This window comes from Saimiri boliviensis, chromosome X (genome assembly GCF_048565385.1).
Source record: "Saimiri boliviensis isolate mSaiBol1 chromosome X, mSaiBol1.pri, whole genome shotgun sequence".
In the NCBI taxonomy this organism is placed as follows: Eukaryota; Metazoa; Chordata; class Mammalia; order Primates; family Cebidae; genus Saimiri; species Saimiri boliviensis.
In genome coordinates, this window is record NC_133470.1 from 13905142 (window position 1) to 13928294 (window position 23153).

The window sequence follows — 23153 nt, forward strand, 5'->3', positions numbered from 1 at the left end:
TGAAAAATTTTAAAGCCACATTATTCTGATGGACATGGCTCATGCAGGAAGGGCTATGTCAACCCAAAAGGGGACATTTATCGCAGTCTAAGTGTGAACTATTAGTAAGTCAGAAAGGATGTTACTGTAACACTCCATCACACCAAAGGAACTAGGAAAGGAATTCAGATTTAAGCGTGATAAAATATTGGTTCATAGGTCAGGACTCTGAGGCATTTTGAAATTTGTATATACATTTGTTATTATTGCCATGCCTATATATGTCAGGGATTGGAACCCAGCAGAAAGGATTTCTAAAGGCCTCATAACAAGGTGCCTTTCAATTGTGCTGCTGGTGAGTACCTGTTTAGTAAGGGTCTCTTTGGTTTGGCAAGAGACATGCATGGGGCATCTTTCTTCAACCCATCCCTGGGGAGTATGAGTCTCTAGAGAATCCTGCTTTAGATCACCTTACCTTTGAGGCTCATGTTGTTGACTCTGCAGATGTTGTTATAATATGGCTTTAGGTATGTGATGTAGAGAGTGCAGTTCAGACTTGACTCAGATTTCTGTTCTATTACTAGAAATTGGATATAGAAGAACAAAACCCAGGTCATGGTCAAAATATTTGTCTTTTAGACCAAAATAAAATGCTCAGAGTACTTTAGTTGTAACAGTAGGTCTATTTCGTGGGTGTTATCCATAATCTAATGGGTTCTAGGAATCTCCAGGGCATTCTGCCTTGTGCTAAATCCAGTGGCTAGCTGCCCATTATAGTCACTGGTACCCACTTTCACCCTGAAAAGTTGTCCCTGAGCCCCTCTATCGGTGTTTTCCTGAGTGTCTCTAATGTTGGATTGGTCTGCTGAGGGGGGTGCCAACCAGAGATGTTGACTGCAAACTGCCTGAGATATCTATGCTAAGGCAGCCATGAAACATGAAAGTCTGAAAGGGATTTTATTTTAAAATTTTCTTCCCCTCAATATTAGTAGCAATAATACCCAGAAGCACAGATTTAGACTGTGGAAAGCCTGCTTTGTGGGATCTGCTTATAAAGTAAATTGGAGCCAGCATTTTCTCCGCCTAGGTTTTCATCTTTTTGGCAAGGGGGAAAATGCCTTTATGTAGGATTGGCTGCTGCCTGCAGTAGGAGCAACTATGCCTGGGAAATCAATCATAATTTTAATCCTAATGATGATAGTAGCTGCCATTGTCAAACAGTTATTATGTAATTATGGACAGATATTTTGCTTAATCTTTATAATATTGTGAGTTAGGTGAAGTATCCCACCTTGCAGATGAAGAAATTGCAACTCAGGGAGGCTAAGCATGTGACCAGCTCACACAGCGAGCAAGTGCAAAACCCGGGTTTGACTCCAGAGCCTATACCTTGTAACTGTTCTGTGCTCTGTGGCTCCAGTTACTAAGGGATGAATTACTGACTTCTTCTTCAGTGGAGTACGAAACGGTATTGGATTCATTGCTCACTTGTTCCACACATTGATTAGAGGACCCGTTGTTTGCTGGCATTCAGCTTAGATACCAGGAAAATGATAGTGAAGCAAAATAGATCCTGCCCTCCAGGTGCTTACCATTCATCATGTCCTGTTTCATCACAGGTGACTTGAGTCATGGATTTTAGTAATCATTCTTGCTGAGAATTCAGTCTTTTGGACCTTCTTGAGGCTCTATTTACCCCTCTCTTTGAGCCTGGTTGGGGAATGATGGGGTGGAACAGTGGTGTGCTAGGCCATTGGTTCTGTGTCTTTGATTACTGGGTTTACCAAATGGCTTTCTGGTGTGTTCTTGCCCAGCTGAGATGGGGGGCAGGTGAAAACTAGGCACCAAATGATATTTAGAATACTGACAGAATGCTGGAAAGGCCCTAGAGGCAGCAGCAGGATTGTCTACTCATCTGCCTAGAATTTATCTGCTGCTTTTGTGATCCCCATTCTTGGAATCCACCTGGATCCTTGAATGATAAACAAAGCTTGAGTTTCTTTTTCTGACCTGCCAATATTGCATACCTAAAAAAAAGTTACCTATTATCCAAACCTTAGCAAAGTTCTACAGTTAGACATTTTTTGTCTTTTTTTTTTTAAGACAGAGTCTTGCTCTGTCGCTCAGTCTGGATGTGGAGTGCAGTAGCTAGATTTCGGCTCACTGCAACCTTTGCCTCCTGGGTTCTCTTGCCTCAGCCTCCTGAGTAGCTGGGATTACAGCAGTGCACCACCACACCCAGCGAATATTTTTATTTTTAGTAGAAATGGGGTTTCATCATGTTGGCTAGGCTTGTCTCAAATTCCTGGTGTCAAGTGATCTGCCTCCCAAACTGCTGGGATTACAGGCATGAGCCACCATGCCCAGCCAGACTATTCATATTTTAAGTGGGATTTGACTTTTTTGTTGTTGTTGTTGCAAATTTGACTTTGAAACAAAATCTTACTGCTGAAGATTTTGCCCATCTGCAAATATTTATCTATAGAACCATGTGGCATATACCGCCATTCCCTCCATGGTGAATGATGAGAAACAAGAAACCTAGTTAGTTATTGCAAGAGCACCTGTGGCCTTGCCCAGGCTAGGGTTTTCTCATCTCTTAAATGAAGAGTTTGGACCAGGTGTCCCCAGACTTTTTACATAGGGGGCCAGTTCACTGTCCCTCAGACCGTTGGAGGGCCGCCACATACTGTGCTCCTCTCACTGACCACCAATAAAAGAGGTGCCCTTTCCTGAAGTGCGGCGGGGGGCCGGATAAATGGCCTCAGGGGGCCGCATGCGGCCCGCGGGCTGTAGTTTGGGGACGCCTGGTTTGGACCATCAGTGGTCCCTGGTGTTGATCTGGGCTGGCAACATAAAAATCACATAGGGAGTTTGTTAAAATACAAGTTTCTAATGCTCCATTCCTAGGGGATTCTGATGAGGGAAGCCTGGAATAGCATCTACAAGTCTGTAATTTGTAAAAAGTTCCTCAGGTAATTATCCTGTGCCAGTTATATTTGGGAACCACTGGGCTAGAGGGTCTAGAACAGGCGTCCCCAGACTACGGCCTGTGGGCCGCATGCGGCCCCCTGAGGCCATTTATCTGGCCCCCTGCCACACTTCAGGAATGGGCCCCTCTTTCATTGGTGGTCAGTGAGAGGAGCACAGTATGTGGCGGCCCTCCAACTGTCTGAGGGACAGTGAACTGGCCCCCTGTGTAAAAAGTTTGGGGACGCCTGGTCTAGAACAAACAATTAAGTTGGGGAGAAACTTCTTCCAATTCAGGGAATATTTATATGCCTGGAGCAGGTTCCATATGGGTGAACTAACCCAGTTATGATGCAGAGGTAAATTGGAGCCAGAGGATGGAAGACCTTTAATAGCTGAGGAATCGTGTTGCGTGCCATAGGCCTTGAGGAGCCAGTGAAGGGCTTTGAGAAAAAGCATTTTGATTAGATGGTGTTTTACAGGATTAATTTCTCATTGGTGTGTAGGGTAGATCAGACTAGGCTAGAACTGAAGGTTGGAAAAAGACCCATTGAAGTATTTGCAGTGGCCCAGGTGAGAAGTGTGATGAGTATATGGACTCAGATGGGACCAGTGGTATCTTTGTAAAGCTACCCTGCCTCAGTGGAGCTGGAATCTGAGACGTACTGTTTTAAACTCCTTAAAAAAGCCATAATTTGTCAATGTTATGTTCATCTGCCTTAACTATTGTAATTAACTATTTTTATTGTGTTTTTGTCCAAGAAGTTTTAAAGGATCCCTGTAAATAAATTCATGCAGAGAAGTAGTCAACAGCAGCAACAGCAGCAACAACTGCTATGGCAGGGAGAAGGGTGCCCCTTCTGGCCAGGCAGCAACCTCATTCTCACCCTGCCTCCATACTCTAGGCCAAAGCTAGAGGGAAAGGGAGTGCAGCAGGGGCCCCTGGAGTTGGATCTGCCAACCACCGTGGAGAATGCACCTCCCCAAGGATTAGGTGTGGAACATGGCATTTGGCATTCAAGTCAAATAGAATGTTCTTCCTTTGTTCCTCTAAAATCCAGTCTATAGTAAGTGTTTCTCAAAATGTGTTCCACAGAACATTAGTTCTTCAGGATGTTAATAGGAGTTACATGAGAATAAGGAGTTGAAACCAAATAAGTTTGGAAACTGATGGGTTAAGCAAAAGCAAGTGACTTCCTTTACCTCACTGAATTTCAGAGTGTGTAACGTGCTGTGTGCTCAGTGAATCTCCAAGGGGGAGATAAACCAGGCAGTCTTTCCTAAGCCTGTCTGTAGATTCTTCTTCCCCCTAGGCCAGGGGCTGAAAAATTATGGCTTATAGGCCTAATCTATCCCACCACTTGTTTTTGTAAGTAAAGTTTATTGGAACACAATTGTGCTCATTCATTGTATTGTCTATAACTGCTTTAGCACAACAGCAGAGTTACAAAGTGGCTACAGAGGCAGTCTGGCCCTCAAAGCCCAAGATATTCACCATCTGCCCATTACAGAAAGGTTTGCCAATCCCTGCTGTACACAATTCATGGAACTGGTGCTTGCTGGTATCCTCTTTCAGAGATGCTACTAGAAGATATATACGGGTGGTTCTAGCACTGCTTTGTGATTAATTGGCCTAATTTTATTCTGTTTCCATACTGTCATCATACCTGCCTCTTGCTTTAAACTACTTTATCCCTCAACCACTTACCCATTATCCAGGATCCAAACCTGGGTTCCATGTGTCCTTTTCTTTCACTTACAACATTCCAAAAATCACCAAGGGTGTCTTTGGTTTCCAATCTGAGTAGCTCTTAAGTCAGCCTGAACCCTTTCCTACCAACCTGGCCTAGATGACCATCATCTTTTCTTCTTCAGCATTTGAATTGGGTTCCTTTTCCCCAGGTATGAGTTGCCTCTAGTCCTTTTTACTCACTGGATCTAGCATAACCTTTGTAAAATAGAACTCTAGTCAGATTGCTTCCTTACTTAAAATCCTTCAGTGGCCCCTGTGCCCCTCAGGATAAGCTCAGCTCCTCAGGATGGATATGTGTCAGTCTGGTTGGGCAAACAGAAACTACTCTTGGTATTTCCTACTAGAAGAGATTTAATTTAAGGAATTAGGTACTTATGAAAAGGAATAGATATTCCCAGGATTCTACCTGCTGTGGCATAGGGAAGTGTATGGAAATCGGGGATGGTGTTGAGTGTCTGGCAAATGACCCAGGACAAACCAGGTCTAGGAGACCATACTGCCCTTCTCCAGCTTCAGCACTCCCATTTTTCTCCTCACTCCTCACCCTTCCTCCACCCTGCAAGATCCCAAATTCCAGATATATCAGAATGCCCTTCCCCCACCAGAAACTTAACTGGCATTTACGAACTCAAAGCCTCTGCCGGTCAGAAACTTGGGAGTGACTTAGCTGGGTGGTTCTGGGTCACATTCTCTTGTGAGACTTCTGTAAAGATGCCTTTCAGGGCTGTAGTCAGCTGAAGACTTAACTGGAGCTGATAACCCACTTCAAGATGGCTCACTCACAGGGCTGTTGGCAGGAGGCCTCACTTCTTTGCTGCATGGACTCCTTGTTAGGACTCCTTGGGTATTCTCACAGTGTGGCAGCTTATTGTCTCCAGAACAAGCAGTGTGTGTGTGTGCGTGTGTGTGTGTTTGTGTGTGTGTGTGTGAGAGAGAGAGAGAGAGAGAGAGAGAGAAAAAAAAAGAGAGAGAAAGAAAAACAGAAACAGAGACAACAAGGAGGAGTATACTAGAGTGTTTTCAGTTCCCTCTCCTGGGAGTACGTTGCGTAGCGTCTCAGGTCAACTTCCCTAGAAGTAGAACCTGAGATGAGGATTCTTGAAAAGTGATTTGTTGAGAGAGTGTTCTTTAGAAAAAAATCCAGGAGGAGAGGGAAGAAAAGTAGGGAAGGGGAAGGAGCCAAGCAATGATGTAGTCTGAGATTAAATCTGACCTTGGCCTGATACACGGGCAGGATTCTGATACATAATTGCATAATAGAGTTAACCCTGCTTGAGATGGGACTGGCCTTTTATATCCTTCTCTAAGTCAGTCATTATAGGCTGTGGAGGTGGGGTTGGGAGATAGGCTCCCATTAGTTGAGAATAAGTCTCTAGAGAAGAGAGTAGCTATGAGTCTTCAGTAGCCAACACTCAGAGCAGCTGGGGGATGGTATGCCAGCCAGGGAAAGGTGACCCAGGTTGGGCCAACATAGCACCTACTACAGTGGACCTCCTCCTACTCATGTCCCAAGCACCTACCATGGTCCCTGACACACCAGAGATATTAAAGAGATATCTGTGTAATTGAATAAATGAATGCACAGAAATTCTTAGTCTCTCTGGACCTGTGTTCATTTCTGGGAAGGCAACTCAGCAGGGATCATATTATGCCATCAACCATGGGAATGGTCCAAGACCCAGGACAATTTGCCACATCCTGAGTGGTAGCACTCTCTAAGTCCAGGATTTTCATTGCAAAATTAGAATGAAAGTATATTTACTATTTGTGAATAAGGAAGTATTAATATTATAATGTTAGATACATATTTTTAAAAGGAACCTTTAGCTCACATTTCAGTGAGCTCTTTGCTAAATGTACATTTTCCTGGTTTGTGACATCCTGACTGGGTACATGTTGTTACACATGGAACCATGAGGGCAGAACTGCCATTTGCAATATTAATTATAATCCGTATATCTGTTCTTTTTTTTCCCACAAGAATCAGTCACTGGATTTCAGTTAAGAAAACCAAAGCTTTTGGACAAGGCCATTATCATGGTGGTAGAGTTGTTCCCCCTGGCCCCAAATACACAGAGGAGGAAGAGAACCACTGAGGCCCCCTGTTTTCTTGGATTATCATTCTTCCAAAATTGGTAACTTAGAAAAGTCTCAAGAAATAGCAAAGAAATCTCCCTACCTTATTCTACTTTCCACATGCCAAGCCTAACGTAAACCTCACACTACTTTTATGAAGGAAAGCTTATTGTAAAGAGGGTCTTTCGCATGCTTCAATCTCATCTTTAGTTTTTCTTATCACAAAGCTGGTTATCTTTGCCAGTCTCTTTTCCTGGGATAATGTCTGGCTCTGTCAAGGTTGTGCTTTATTCCGGGACCTTCCTGAAGCCTGTGTCCTAGGTCCCTCCTGAGATTTGCTCCTCTGAATGCTTGATAGATGGATCAATTTAGGGGATGGATGGTCAGATTTAGCCTGACATAACACCATGCAGTAGTGTGTTACCAGATATAGAGCTGGAAAACCCAGGCCTTTGCATACAACTTCAGAAAGGTAAATTTGCAAATGAAAAACATTTTAAGACACATCTCACAGCTGCTTCCTCAACCCCTACCCCATTGTTTGTGTTTTTAGATAAGTTTAAGAGAAAAATGAGGCAATAACAAAGATGCTCTGTTACTTTTGCTGTGCTTGGAACCCTCATTCTGTTGAAAAAGCATCCATTTATCATCTCCTTAAGTATTTCCACAAGGAAACTTTGCTATCTCACCAGGGAATGGAGTGGTAGAGCAAACACTTCTCTGTCCACCTGGTGATGGAGGAGAACCAACTAACTGAAAGGTAGAGAGCCTGAAACTGTTATCCTCTCTCTGCTTACCTGCTGCAAGATATCACTGCATACCTGTGGTCCTTGCAGGAGGCTATATGCCTAGACGTGGGACAGAACATATATTACCTTCCAAGCAATAGATTTCCAGGTAAAAGGCAAGAAGGGGCCTCAGGTTCAAGTTGGATTCTTCAGCATGGTTCACAGGAGGCCCTGCATTCAGTTGGCTACTGGGTCCTCTCTTAGCTGTTAATAAAGCCAACTTTTGGCTCATAGAGCTTGGAGTATGCCTCCATTTGTATGAACCTCCAGGGAAAGTAGGGTAAGGGCTTCAATTCTCTAGACTCCTGACAGTGAATGGCTCCTGGACAGCTTTGCTTAGTTGTTTCCCAAGTACTTCAAACTCAGTCTGCCTAAAGACAAGTTCCCCTCACTCCTGCTTCTCCTATGTTTCTCATCTTGAGGATTGACGTCAGTATTCTTGTGGTAGCCCCGGCTGAAATTATGGATGTTGGAGCATGGGAGTCCCTGTGTGAGCTTACTTTCGGGTCTTTCTCGCCATCCCTACACATTGCTCTTTTAGCCCAGGCCTCAGCTGAGACATCAACTGCTCCTGAGTCTTTGTGTACCTATGAGGCTGGGTGCTTCTGAAGTCCTAATACTTGCCCTCCACAGTCCACTGAAGCAAGTTGGCTTTGTCACTTCCCTGTTGCTCCCACTAGACTTCAAGCTTCTCTTAAGCAGGGTCTGTGTCTTGGTCATCCTTGAGTGCCAGTGCTAGCACAGGGCCTGCCTGTAGTAGCTGCTTAATAAATATGTCTTGAATGAGTAACACCCAGGCCTTGAGAGTACCTAAGACTGCATAGAAATCAAGACCTGCATTCAGACTCTGCTATTTGTGTGATTTTGGGTGAGTTCCTTAACTTCTTGATCTTCGATTTCTTCACCAATAAGATGGGGATAATAACTACTTCCTTGGGCTATGATGATGAATTGCAATAATCCATGCAAAGCCCTTTGATCAATGTATGACAACGTAGTAAGTGTTGTATGCATCATAGTACCTATTAATAACAACAACAACAACAACAACAACAACAACATAGTTACTTTAATGGAAGAGAGAAAGCAATAAGAACTAGTTGGAACTAGAAATCAGGAACATTGAGTGCTTGCCTAGTAGATTTAGAGGAGATGGGGAGTTGCTTGGGACAAAATGTAGTAACACATGGGATTATCCTGAGAGAGAATGAACAGGGAGGGAAAAGTGGGTGGGGAACCAGAGACAGAATCTTGAGAAATCCTACGTTTGAGGGATAAGAAGAGTCAAAACAGGAAAAATAATTACTGTAGTTAGGAGATTGTAGCTTCTCAGATGCCAGGGGCAGAAGTTTGAAAAAAGTAGTTAAAGGCACTACACTGGGCAGAAGATCTATGAGGAGAAGACATGAAGAGGCAGCCATAATATGCTAAGTGGGAGTATGTTAGCACCCTTGGGAACCAGCCATTTCAGTGGAGTCAGAGGAAGAAGCCACACTCTGAAGGAGGTTAGAGAAGGCCAGGTTAGGGACAGAGTGGGCACATGAAGTCAGTTTGTTGTGCTATAATGTGTATTTCTGTAATGACAATTACCTGTGGGTCAGTAGATGACTGGTGTCAGTATGATGTAGAAGTCATGTTGGTTCATATGTGGGGTTCCTTCTCAGCACATGAATGTTTTGGCATCACTGGCTACTAGTGGCTGAAAGCAAACTACTGTAACATAGCTGTAGGCAGAAGACTGGGGGAAATGGGGGACATAGGGAGCTGCTCATGAGGCCCAGTTACCCTGTTCTTCCACTTCACTGATTGGCACCCGATCTGTCTTGAAGTGCTTTGGGGACATTCCTTGCCAATTTTTGTGAGTCTAGTCACTGATTCCATCCCACTCAATACCCTCGACCCTTCTGATAACCCTTTGACTACAGTCCCTCTTTCTTTTTTAAGGTAAAGAGCCATATTTACTAAAGTGGCTTTGTCACTTCCCTGTTGTTTTTTCCCCCAAACTGTATCCAGCTTTATTAAAAATGCTTTTTGTAAACAATCATGGTATTTCAGGCAGGACATGAGTTACAATCATAAACAGTATACGACTTTCAGACTCCCTCCTTCAGTGGACTTCCAAAACCAGAAAACCAAAATAAAACCCAATGAAGTCTTTATTTGGTGCCCTGAAGAGGGAAAGTTCAGAATGAGGCTTGACATTTTATATTCAACATGCTGTTTAAGAACTTTTCATGAGCTGACCTTGACTTTCAGGAAATGAAACAAAAATAGCAGAATTTATCTGAAGATCCACAACCTAGAAACAGAGCACTGGTCTTTCAAAGGTTCTTACTGGAAAGTCCAGATTGCCAGCCTGGCTGGTAACTGGTTATTAGGGGCCGGACCCCAACAGGGAGAGGGTTTAAGGGAGTTAAGTGTATACTGAAGGTAGAGAGGGAGGGGGGACATTTAGAGGAGTTTCTTTCTCCATGTCACAAGGCCTTTGTGCCAAGGTGACTGTGTGTGTCAATGTCAGACAGTCCCTCCTCCTGGGAACCAAGAAGATGTCTTACAAAACTAGAAGGGAAAGGTGTTTCCTCCACATCAGTCCAGCTTCAGATACATACTGTTAGTGACATATACCACTTCTCCATAAAACACAACAACGTGTTCAGTGTGCTAACAACATGGCTTAAAAGAAAAAAAATCTGCATTTTTATAAAACTTAATAAAAAATGAGTACTTCAGATTGCACAGTCACCAGAAGTACACAGTTATCAAAAATGCACATGCTTCCCTTAGCATCCCCAGTGCCTTCAACTTTCTGTGCCTGTTCTGTTTTGGCCTCTGCATTTTCTGTGTGGTTATTCCCTTCTTTGCCAGCGTGGGCTTTTTCCCCTTTTTTCCCTTTAGCTTTTCTCCCTTCTTTACAGGGGCTTCTTTAGGCTTGGGCTTTGGAGGAATAGGTTTGGCAGACAACCTTGCAGATTTTCCCTGGGGTTACCCTCACTTTGGCTTTATCTTCTTTAGTGTCCCCTTCAGCTTTTCTCTTGGGCATGGTGGCGTCGACTGCAGTGGAATGTAGGTGCTGGATCTGGGAATGCAGCAGCGCGTGGGCTTTGGTTGGCCTGGGGGATAGTTCTCACCTCTTCTTCATACTCTTCATAGAGTATTTCTTTATTAGAGACTTCACATTTAAAAACATCACAGTGTTTTAAATGATGATGATTGTTTTTGTTGGTGCTCAAATTAAAATAATTTTTTTCTAACCCTGTTTTTTTTATAAGCCTCATTATTTTTAGAGTTTGTTATTGCAAAGCATTCGCTTTTTAGACATACACATGTTCAATTACGGAAGAAATTCCCGTGATTCCTTTTCCTAAGGTTGAACAATCTGGGAAGGAGGGATGGGAGGGTATAGCATCATCTATGGGAGGTTTTTCCCAAGGATCAGCAGATATAAGCATTCTTGGCTGCAAGGTGGCCTAAATCAGTTTTTCCCTTGGTGATTATCTTCCTAAGTGCTCTTTGTTATATATTTAGGTGATTGTGTTTTTGCATTTCTGTCCTCTCTCTGATCTCTTGCTACAGTCTGAACAAGTGTTGGAGGCCGAGTTACTCCCACAGCTGAGCAGAGCCCCATCCCAGGCTGCAGAAAGTAGTCCCTCAAAGAAGGTAAGGTCAGCCTCAGGATGCTATCAGATGGTGTTGTGATTCCCACCTCTGGGCTTCTTATCTCTATTGGCAAATCTATTGTTTGAAGGTTTCTGTGTCCTGAAATGAATGTCAATGATTCAGATTTCCTAGAATGTGGGTTCTTTGTGAAGATTGGGGTCCTGAAGATTCCTGGGCTTGACCCTTGATGTCATTTTGTATATGACAGTACATACTCACCTTCTTAACTCCCCAGCTAAACATGGTGGCCCTGTTTTTGGCAAGATCATAAAGGGCTTTGGGGAGGGACACATGTATTTAGCGAAATACCATTTACCTGCTAAGCTTCTGTGAGCACCTCTTGGGGTGGGATAGCTCTTTTTCTTGGTCTTTGTACCATGGTTTCCTCTTGCATCCTGGCATTTTCACCTGGCATCTGCCCAGCCATGCTGCTGGGACACCTGTCATTTGCTCAGTAAGTACCCATCATTCATCATGCTTTCCATTCATCTCCTCACCCTCTTCTTGTCCTTCTCCCAGGCTCTTCTACCTTCAGAGAAAGTGGGCCTTGGGCTCAGGAGCACAGGTGAGGCGGAGTCCTCCAAGAAAGTGGAACAACTGTGTCCTTCCAGAATACACTGTGGCTCCTTTTCTTGACTTTATGTAGGAATTGGGGGTAGGAGGAGAATGATGAGCATGTGACTAAGACTTTTAAAAACTTCCAAAGCTTAGGTTTTAAAAGGCTCCAAAGTGAGGCAGGAGCATATCTTGTCTTCAGTTAGAAGAGGCCCCATGGTGTGAGATGCACCCAGGGTCTGTGTGAGTTTCAGGTGACGAGAAGTAATAGACTTCTTGAAACATTTAAAAAAGAAAAAAGGGAAGACCACTGAACTCTGATGCCTGTGCCCCCCAGTTCTTGCTGAGCTATGGGTCAATAGATAGAGCACCCTCCTGATCTTGGGGTCGGGGCTAAAGGAATGTGGGACACTGGCAAGAAGAGTGGAGGGAACATTTAAATGTTTAACTTTTAAATTTTATTGTTTTAAATCCACAGGATGTACCGTATTCTCAGCCACCATCAAAGCCCATTCGTAGGAAATTCAGACCAGAAAATCAAGCTACAGAAAACCAAGAGCCTTCCACTGTTGCAAGTGGGCCAGCTTCTGCAGCAACTGTGAAACCACATCCAACAGTCCAAAAGTAAGTAGACCACATAAACAAGAGTGAGGTCAGAATCTCGCTCGGAGATGTACGCGGATGTGTAAATGTGTTGACATTTACGTGCACATCAATACAAGGATTTCATGGTCGTAAGTTTTATCTTGTTCATCTCTGTGATGGGATTCAAGTCTCCCAGTCACATAGAAGGCTTTATAAGCTATAGGACTTAACCTGACATAAAGGGGCAGGTGAGTCCTAGGCTGTGGTGTTTTGGTTTGGTTTGATTTCTTTCCCTTCCTCTCACCTTCTGTTGTTTCCTACCCCTCTTTCTTGTGCTGTCCTGGATTTTCTTGGCAAGAAGATAGTATTGTAAATGGCAATTTTGCCCCTCTGCCTGTGTTTTCTTCTGTTCCCTCAGGACAAATGGCTAGCTCCTTCACCCATAGACACACTTTTAGTAGGTGTGGTATGTGATTCTTTTTAAATCTCTGCAAAGAGTTTCTGTTGTTGGTCATCTCAGCACAGAATGGATACATGCAGAACCTCTATTATATTTATCTAACCAGCTGGAACAGATATTGGAGGGAGGGTGGAGACACCTGTGGACATGGCCAGGGACTGAGACAATGATGCTCTGGGCAAACTATCCTTCTTTGTAAAACTTTGGCTTTGAGAAGAGCCATCACTTGCTTCAGTTTCTTTGTAGTGAAATTGAGGAAGGTGTTGAGGACAGAAACCTGCTCCTGTCACTTGACCACAAGTGAGCCTGGCCAGTCACTAAAATAAATACTCAAGGGCCATCATGACCCTGCTTTCGAGCTCTTGCAGGTCTCAGATGCTGCTGTAGATTTTCTTCTGCTTACACTATTGTAGAATGAAAAGCAGCAGATTCTGTGGGTGATGTTAGCCACTTGTCTTTGAAGCCAGAGTCCCATTCTGAATCTCTGCAGCTCTTTCATTCAGATGATTTTTTTATCCCCACATGGACAGGTCCTGGTGATATCAGCCCATAAAGGAAGTATATTTTGTTCATCACATTCGCTAAGAGCTTTGACCGTCTTCCAGCCCTCATTAAGCCTGGAGGCGGGGTGGGGGTTAATTCCTATCAGAGACAAAGATGGCTCAATTTTCTTCCATGTTCTACACCAGCACTCCACTTTAATTTCAGCTTCATGTTAATTTGATTCAGTCAGTGGTGGCTTAACATCCTCCAGAGTAGATGTCAGGTCTTCTGGTGGAGTTCATACAGAAATGTTTTCTTTTTCTCTTTTTTATAACAGCTTTATTGCAATATAATTCATGTAGCACGCAGTTCATGTTTTTAAATATACAATTCAGTGGTTCTTAGTTTATTCACAGAGTTATGCAACCATCATGATGATCTAATTTTTGTCATCCTAAAAGAATGTCCATGCCCATTAGCAATCACTCCCCATTCTCTCCTTTCCCCTTAGCCCCTGACAACCATGAATCTACTATCTTCATGGCTTTGTGTATTCTCGTCATTTCACAAAAATGGAATTATTAAATGTGGTCTTCTGTGACTGGCTTCTTTCACTTAGCATAATGTTTTCAAGGTTCATCGAAGTTGTAGCATAAATCTGGACTTATCTTTTTATGGCTGAATAATATTCCATTGTATGGATAGACCACATTTGATTCATCGATTCATCAGTTCATGGACATTTTGGTTATTTCCACTTTTTGGCTCTTAAGAGTAATGCCACTATACTATTTGTGTACATGCTTTTGTGTGGACTTACATTTTCATTTCTCTTGGGTCTGTACCTAGGAGTGGAATTGCTAAGTCATGTAGTGACTCTATCTTTAATATTTCGAAGAACTGCCAAACTTTTCATAGTGGCTGAACCATTTCATGTTCCCATTGGCAATGTATGAGCATTCCAATTTCTCCATTTTGTCAACACTTACCTTTTTTTTTAAAAAAAAAATTACAGCCATCCTAATGAGTGTGAAGTGTTACCTCATTATGGTTTTGATTTGCATTTCTCTATATATGTATTAATTATTGTACTTTAGATTCTGGGTACATGTGCAGATCATGCAGAATTGTTACATAGGTACATACATGGCAATGTGGTTTGCTGCCTCCATCCCCCATCACTATATCTGCCATTTCTCCCCATGTTATCCCTCCCTGACCTCCCTAACCCCCACTGTCCCTCCCCTAGTTCCCCTCAACAGACCCCAGTGTGTGATGCTCCCCTCCCTGTGTCCATGCGTTCTCATTGTTCAACACCCACCTATGAGTGAGAACATGTGGTATTTGATTTTCTGTTCTTGTGTCAGTTTGCTGAGAATGATGGTTTCCAGATTCATCCATGTCCCTACAAAGGACACAAATTCATTGTTTTTTTTTTTTATGGCTGCATAGTATTCCATGGTGTATATATGCCACATTTTCCCTGTCCAGTCTATCATTGATGGGCATTTGGGTTGGTTCCAGGTCTTTGTTATTGTAAACAGTGCCACAATGAACATACGTGTGCATATGTCTTTATAATAGAATGATTTATAATCTTTTGGATATATACCCAGAAATGGGATTTCTGGGTCAAATGGAATTTGTATTTCTAGGTCCTTGAGGAATTGCCACACTGTCTTCCACAATGGTTGAACTAATTTACACTCCCATCAGCAGTGTAAAAGTGTTCCTATTTCTCCACAACTTCTCCAGCATCTGTTGTCTCCAGATTTTTTAATTATCACCATTCTAACTGGCATGAGATGATATCTCAATGTGGGTTTTATTTGCATTTCTCTAATGACCAGTGATGATGAGCATTTTTTCATGTTTGTTGGCATCATCTGTCTTCTTTTGAAAAGTGTCTGTTAATACCCTTCACCCACTTTTGAATGGGTTTATTTTTTTTCTTGTAAATCTGTTTTAGTTATTTGCAGATTCTGGAATATTAGCCTTTGTCAGATGTGTAGCTTGCAAAAATTTTTTCCCATTCTGTTGGTTGCCGTTTCACTCTAATGATTGTTTCTTTTGCTGTACAGAAGCTCTGGAGTTTAATTAGGTCCCATTTGTCTATTTTGGCTTTTCTTGCCAATGCTTTTGGTGTTTTAGTCATGAAGTCCTTGCCTATGCCTATGTCCTGAATGGTTTTGCCTAGGTTTTCTTCTAGGGTTTTTATGGTGTTAGGTCTTATGTTTAATTCTTTAATCCATCTGGAGTTAATTTTAGTGTAAGGTGTCAGGAAAGGGTCCAGTTTCTGCTTTCTGCACATGGCTAGCCAGTTTTCCCAATACCATTTATTAAACAGGGAATCCTTTTCCCATTGCTTGTTTTTGTCAGGTTTGCAAAGATTAGATGGTTGTAGATGTGTGGTGTTGCCTCTAAGGCCTCTGTTTCATTCCATTGGTTTTGGTACCGGTACCAAGCTGTTTTGATTACTGTAGACTTTTAGTATAGTTTGAAGTCAGGTAGCATGATGCCTCCAGCTTTGTTCTTTTTGCTTAGAATTGTCTTCACTGTCTGGGCTCTCTTTTTGTTCTGTATGAAGTTTAAGGTGATTTTTTCCCAGTTCTGTGAAGAGGGTCATAGGTAGCTTGATGGGGATAGTGTTGAATCTCTAAATTACTTTGGGCATTATGGCCATGTTGACAGTATTGATTCTTCCTAACCATGAGCATGGAATGTTTTTCCTTCTGTTTGTGTCCTCCCTTATTTCGCTGAGCAGTGGTTCGTAATTCTCCTTTAAGAGGTCCTTTACATCCTTTGTTAGTTGTATTCCTAGGTATTTTATTCTCTTTGTAGCAATTGTGAATGGGGGTTCGCTCTTGATTTGGTTCTCTTTTAGTCTTTTATTGGTGTATAGAAATGCTTGTGATTTCTGCACATTGATTTTGTATCCTCAGATTTTGCTGAAGTGGCTTATCAGTTTCAGGAGATTTTGGGCTGAGACGATGGGGCCTTCTAAATGCAGAATCATGTCGTCTGCAAATAGAGACAATTTGACGACTTCTTTTCCTAATTGAATACCCTTCACTTCTTTCTCTTGCCTGATTGCTCTGGCTATAACTTCCAATACGATATTGAATAGGAGTGGTGAGAGAGGGCATCCTTGTCTAGTGCCAGATTTCAAAGGGGATGCTTCCAGTTTTTGCCCATTCTGTATGATATTGGCTGTGGATTTGTTGTAAACAGCTTTTATTACTTTGAGATATGTTCCATCTATAACTAGTTTGTTGAGAGTTTTTAGCATAAAGGGCTGTTGAATTTTGTCCAAGGCCTTCTCTGCATCTCTTGAGATGATCATGTGGTTTTTGTCTTTGGTTCTGTTTATGTGGTGGATTATGTTTATAGACTTGTGTATATTGAACCAGACTTGCATCCCCAGGATGAAGCCTACTTGATTGTGGTAGATAAGGTTTTTGATGTGCTGTTGCAATCAGTTTGCCAGTATTTTATTGAAGATTTTCACATCTGTGTTCATCATGGATATTTACCTGAAGTTTTCTTTTTTTGTTGAGGCTCTGCCAGGTTTTGGTATCAGGATGATATTGGTCTCATAAAATGATTTGGGAAGAATTCCTTCTTTCTGTATTGTTTGCAATAGTTTCAGAAGTAGTGGTACCAGCTCTTCTTTGTATGTCTGGTAGAATTCAGCTGTGAACTCATCTGGGCCTGTGCTTTTTTTGATTGGTAGGCTATTAATTGCTGCCTCAACTTCAGCCCTTGTTATTGGTCTATTCAGAGTTTCAGCTTCTTCCTGGTTTAGGCTTGGGAGAGTGCAAGTGTCCAGGAATTTATCCATTTCTTCCAGGTTTACTGGTTTATGTGCATAGTGTTGTTTGTAGTAATCTCTAATGGTAGTTTGTATTTCTGTGGAATCTGTGGTGATATCCTCTTCATCATTTTTTATTGCATCTCTTTGATTCTTCTCTCTTTTCTTTTTTATTAACCTGGCTAGTGGACTGTCTTCTGTTGGTTTTTTTTTCAAAAACCAGCTCCTGGATTTATTGATTTTTTTTGTAGGACTTTTTGTGTCTCTATCTCCTTCAGTTCTGCTCTGATCTTAGTTATTTCTTGTCTTCTGCTAGCTTTTGAGTTTTTTTGATCCTGCTCCTCTAGCTCTTTCAATTTTGATGATAGGGCGTTGATTTTAGATCTTTTCTTGCTTCTGATGTGGGCATTTATTGCTGTAAATTTTTATCTAGACACTGCTTTAAATGTGTCCCAGAGATTCTGGTATGCTGTGTATTCATTCTCGTTGGTTTTGAGGAACATCTTTATTTCTGCCTTCATTTAATGGTTTATCCAGTCGACTTTCAAGAGCCAGTTGTTCAGTTTCCATGAAGTTGTATGGTTCTGAATTAGTTTCTTAATCCTGAATTCTAATTTGATTGCACTGTTATCTGAGAGACTGTTTGTTATGATTTTTGTTCTTTTGCATTTGCTGAGGAGTGATTTATTTCCAATTATGTGGTCAGTGTTAGAATAGGTGTGATGTGGTGCTGAGAAGAACGTATATTCTGTAGATTTGGGGTGGAGATTTCTGTAGATGTCTATTAGGTTTGCTTGGTCCAGATCTGAAATAAGTCCTGGATATCCTTGTTTATTTTCTGTCTCATTGATCTGTCTAATATTGACAGAGGAGTGTTAAAGTCTCCCACTATTATTGTATGGGAGTCTAAGTCTCTTTCTAGATCATTAAGAACTTGCTTTGTGTATCTGGCTGCTTCTGTATTGGGTGCATATATATTTAGGATAGTTAGCTCTTGTTGCATTGATCCTTTTACCATTGTGTAATGTCCTTCTTTGTCTCTTTTGATCTTTGTTGGTTTAAAGTCTATTTTATTAGAGACTAGGATTGCAACTCCTGCTTTTTTTTGCTCTCCATTTGCTTAGTAAATCTTCCTCTATCCCTTTATTTTGAGCCTATGTGTGTTCTTGTATGTGAGATGGGTTTTCTGGATACAGCACACCAATGGGTTTTGACTTTTATCTAATTTGCCAGTCTGTGTCTTTTGATTTGGGCATTTAGCCCATTTACATTTAAGGTTAATATTGTGAGGCGTGAATTTGATGGTTCCATTTTGATGCTAGCTGGTTGTTTCGCCTGTTAGTTGATGCAGATTCTTCATTGTGTTGATGCTTTTTGCCAGTTGGTACGTTTTGGAGTGGCTGGTACTGGTTGTTCCTTTCTATCTGTAGTGCTTCCTGCAGGAGCTCTTGTAAGGCAGGCCTGGTGATGACGAAGTCTCTCCACAATTGCTTGTTTGTAAAGGATTTTATCTTCTTTCACTTATGAAGCTTAGTTTGGCTGGGTATGAAATTCTAGGTTGAAAGTTCTTTTCTTTAAGGATGTTGAATATTGGCCCCCACTCTTTTCTGGCTTGTAGATTTTCTGCTGAGAGATCTGCTGTGAGTCTGATTGGCTTTCCTTTGTGGGTAACTCGACCTTTTCCCTTGCTGCTCTTAGCATTTTTTCCTTCATTTCAACCCTGGAGAATCTGATGATTATGTGCCTTGGGGTTGCTCTGCTTGAAAAATATCTTTGTGGTGTTCTCTGTATTTCCTGGACTTGAATATTGGCGTGTCTTGCTAGGTTGGGGAAGTTCTCCTGGATAATATCCTGAAGAGTGTTTTCCAGCTTGGATTCATTCTCTCCATCACATTCAGGTACACCTATCAAATGTAGATTAGGTCTTTTCATATAATCCCATATTTCTTGGAGGCTTTGTTCATTTCTTTTCACTCTTTTTTATCTAATCTTTTCGTTTTATTTCATTGAGTCGATCTTCAGTCTCTGATATCCTTTCTTCTTCTTGGTCGATTCGGCTGTTGAAACTTCTGTGTGCTTCACGAAGTTCTCTTGTGTTTTTCAGCCCCATCAGGTCATTTATATTCTTCTCTAAGTTGTTTATTCTTGTTAGCATTTCGTCTAACCTTTTTTCAAGGTTCTTAGTTTCTTTGCATTGGGTTACAACATGTTCTTTTCACTCAGAGAAGTTTGTTATTACCACCTTCTGAAGCCTGTTTCTGTCAGTTCATCAGACTCATTCTCCATCCAGCCTCGTTCCCTTGCTGGTGTGGAGTTGTGATCCCTTGGAGGAGGAGAGGCATTCTGGTTTTTGGTGTTTTCATCCTTTTTGCACTGGTTTCTTCCCACCTTTGTGGATTTATCTACCTGTGGTCTTTGTTGTTGGTGACTTTTGGATGGGGTCTCTGAGTGGACGTCCTTTTTGTTTATGTCAAAGTTATTTCTTTCTGTTTTTTAGTTTTCCTTCTAACTGTCAGGCCCCTCTGCTGTAGGCCTGCTGGAGGTCCACTCCAGACCCTGCTTGCCTGGGTATCACCCACGGGGGCTGAAGAACAGTAAGGGTCACTGCCAGTTTCTTCTTCTGTTATCTTCATCCCAGAAAGGTACCCGCCTGAGTTCTCCTTTATGAGGTGTCTCTTTGGATATGCAGGGGTCAGGGAGCTGCTTGAGGAGATAGTCTGTCCCTTATAGGAGCTCAAGTGCTGAGCTGGGAGCTCTGTTGTTTCGTTCAGAGCTTCTGGGCAGGTACCTTTAAGTCTGCTGCAGCGGAACTCATAAACACCTTTTTCCCCAGGTGCTCTGTCCTGGGAAGGTGGGGCTTTATTTATAAGTTCCTGACATGCTGCTGCCTTTTTCCAGAGATGCCCTGCCCAGCAAGGTGGTAGTCTAGCTACAGTCTGCCAGCAGAGGCGTTACTGAGTTGCTGTGGGCTTTGCCCAGCTGCTGTGTGAACTTCCTGTTAGAACTGCCTCGGTAATGGTGGTCTGCCTCAGTAATGGTGGACTGCCTCGGTAATGACAGACTGCCTCAGTAATGGTGGACTGCCTTGGTGAAGGTGGATTGCCTCAGTAATGGCAGACTGCCTTGGTAATGGCGGACTGCCTTGGTAATGGCTCACGCCCTTCTCCCCACTGAGCTGGACCGTCCCAGGTCCAGCTGTGCTTGTTGCGAAACTCTCAATCCAGAGTGTTTCAGATTGCTGATCTTTGTCGGGGATGGGACCAGCTGAGTCAGATCACCTGGCTCCCTGTTTCAGCCCCCTTTTTCTTCAGTTGAATGGGTAGCTCTGTATCCCAGGCATTCCAGGCGCCTGTTGAAACGGCTGCCCGGATTTGTGCCAGTTTTTGTGCAGAGACCCACAGCGCTGGCTGAAACAGCCATGCTGGAAACTCATGGTGCTTTTCTGCCCGAGAATCTCGTGGTCTGTGGGCAGTAAAAACTCATTTGGAAATGTGGTGATTATGCACCCTCTGTGTTATTCTGGCTGGGAACTGCACTCCAGAGCTCTTCCTATTTGGCCATCTTGGATCGATCCCACCCTCGATTTGCATTTCTTTCATGTTTAATGACATTGAGCATCTTTTCATGTGCCTGTTGGCCATTTGTTTATCTTCTTTGGAGAAATATCTATTCATATCCTTTGCCCACTTTTAATTGGATTATTAATCTTTCTATATTTGAGTTATAAGTTCTTTATTTATTCTGAGTACAACTCCCTTGTCAGATATATGATAAAATTGAGCCATCTTTATAAATATTTTCTCTCATTCTTTGGGTTGTCTTTTCACTTTCTTTTTTTTTTTTTTTTATTTTTTAGAGACAAAGTCTCACTCTGTCACCAAGGCTGAAGTGCAGTAGCACAATCATGGCACATTGCAGCCTCAAATTCCTGGGCTCAAATGATTCTGTCACCCTCAGCCTCCTGAGTAGCTGGAACTACAGGCATGAACCATCATGCTTAGCCAATTTCTTTTTTTTTTTGTAGTGATGGAGTCTTACTGTTGTTGCCCAGTCTGGTCTCAAACTCTTGGCCTCAAGTGATCATCCTGCCTTTACCTCTCAAAGTGCTGGGATTACAGGCCTGAGCCACTGCACCCAGCCAATTTTCAGTATTAATCAGATCTGTACAGTGGTCACAGTCCATCCTAGTTCAGTTGCTTTGGCCTAGAACCCATCTCTCAGTAGTAGCACATATGGTTGTTTTTCTAGGAGAACATCAATTGCTCTTTTGCTCTAATAATTCAGTGTTTCTTGCTGTGGGATGAAAGATTATAGATTATCCCTGTGGCAAACACACTGTTTATCATCCCAACCATGGATGGTTTTGAAAGGTAAAGAGGGTGCTAATAGTACTTATGCTGGACAGATAGTTTAAATGGAGACTGTAATGGGCACAGTAGGATGCGTGGTCACTCTGGTTATGCCTGTTCTGTGAATTTGCTGTTAATTGGGGAATATGGCTATTAAAATGTTCTGTGTTTTTCTCAAGTGCCACAGATATATGCTGGTTCATGCACATACACACGAGTGCACATGCATGCACACACACACATATCCTTAGGCATTCATGCCTAATAACAAATAAGGTAGAGATAGGTAGTCTGGCTGAATTAATGTAGAATTTTTGCTAAAAAGAATATTATTCTTTTCCTTCAGACTTGTTCACAGGGGGCACCTGCAGTTCTTTTAAGTGCTATTAATTCTTACAGAAAAAGGGCATTCCAATTAATATGGTTTATCAGGAAGAAATACTTATTAAAATGTCTTGGAATAATGGAACACAAATGTTTGAAAAGACCCACTTCACAGCTTTTATTCAAGTTATAAAATGGGAATTACTTCAGGTGTAAATAATTCATCCCAACAAATTTGTTTCATTTGGTGTCTATCTGTCTGGCCACCTGTGAATATGAGATTTTATTTTTGGAGCCCTGTGTTGTTAACCACTTGTTACTTTAACACCTCTCATGAATCAGAGTTCTGACCCTCAAGGGTCCAGCCTTCTAAGTCCTTTTTCACTGAAGTGTTTGTGCTTTTCTATAGACAGTCTTCCAAACAGAAGAAGGCCATTCAAACTGCTATCCGCAAAAATAAAGAGGCAAACGCAGTGCTGGCTCGGCTGAACAGTGAGCTCCAGCAGCAGCTCAAGGTAAGGAATGACTCCCAGATTTAGATGATCAGGCTTTTCTCTGGCTTTTAAAAAAGGTGATATTCTATGATAGCTCACTGCAACTTTGAACTCCTGGGCTCAAGTACTCTTTCTGTCTCAGCCTCCTGAGTAGCTAGGATGATGGACGTACACCATCATGTCTGGCTTACTCTGATTTTTTATATTTCCTTTCTTCTACTTTAGGTTTCATTTGGCTTTTCAAGTTTCTTCTTAAGATGAGAGCTCTCATGTCAATGATTGAAGACTTTCTTTTTTTCAAATATGAATGTTCAGTGCTATAAATTTCTTCCTAAGTTCAACTTTAGTTGCATTCTACACATTTTGAATGTTGTGTATTTTGTGTTCATTTAGTTCTAAATACTTCCTAAATTCCCTTTTCATTTATTCTTTGGCACATGGGGTATTTAGAAGTGTATTGCTTAGTTTTCAAATAATTGGGGATTTTGCAGAGATCTTTCTGTTGTTGATTTCTAATTCAATTCCATTGTGATCAGAGAATATGCTTTGTATGACTTGAATTCTATTAAACATATTTGTACTTTAAAAAGGTGTTATTTTATTTAATAGACATATAATAATTGTACATATTTAGGGGGTGGGGTATATCGTGATGTCTCCATACCTATCATGTACAGTGATCTGATGTGACCATTTGCTGACTATTTAGTTCATCCCTGTTGACAAGACTTGCTTCTTTGTTCTCAAAACCCCTTTTGGAAAGTGGAGAATTACTGTATTTAAGTTTCATGGGTTGGTTCATGCATAGTTAGAGGAAGACTAGTGACTTTAATATGTAGGCTTCATATTGTATAGGAGTTAAAAGGAAA

General features: G+C 41.9%; 1 protein-coding gene across 6 annotated transcripts in view; it reads left to right on the top strand.

The window, feature by feature from the left end:
- The window catches only part of REPS2 (RALBP1 associated Eps domain containing 2), a 219914-nt gene that overhangs the window by 187955 nt on the left and 8806 nt on the right, over positions 1-23153 (top strand). For 5 of the 6 annotated variants that reach the window (XM_003924137.4, XM_039475603.2, XM_039475602.2 and 2 more), the window contains 3 exons: positions 11140-11223; positions 12257-12402; positions 22200-22305. In XM_003924137.4, the coding sequence (XP_003924186.2) occupies positions 11140-11223; positions 12257-12402; positions 22200-22305 (336 nt within the window). Of the gene's footprint in view, positions 1-11139; positions 11224-11742; positions 11789-12256; positions 12403-22199; positions 22306-23153 lie in introns of those variants that run through there. The other variant, XM_074391626.1, reaches the window with a different exon arrangement.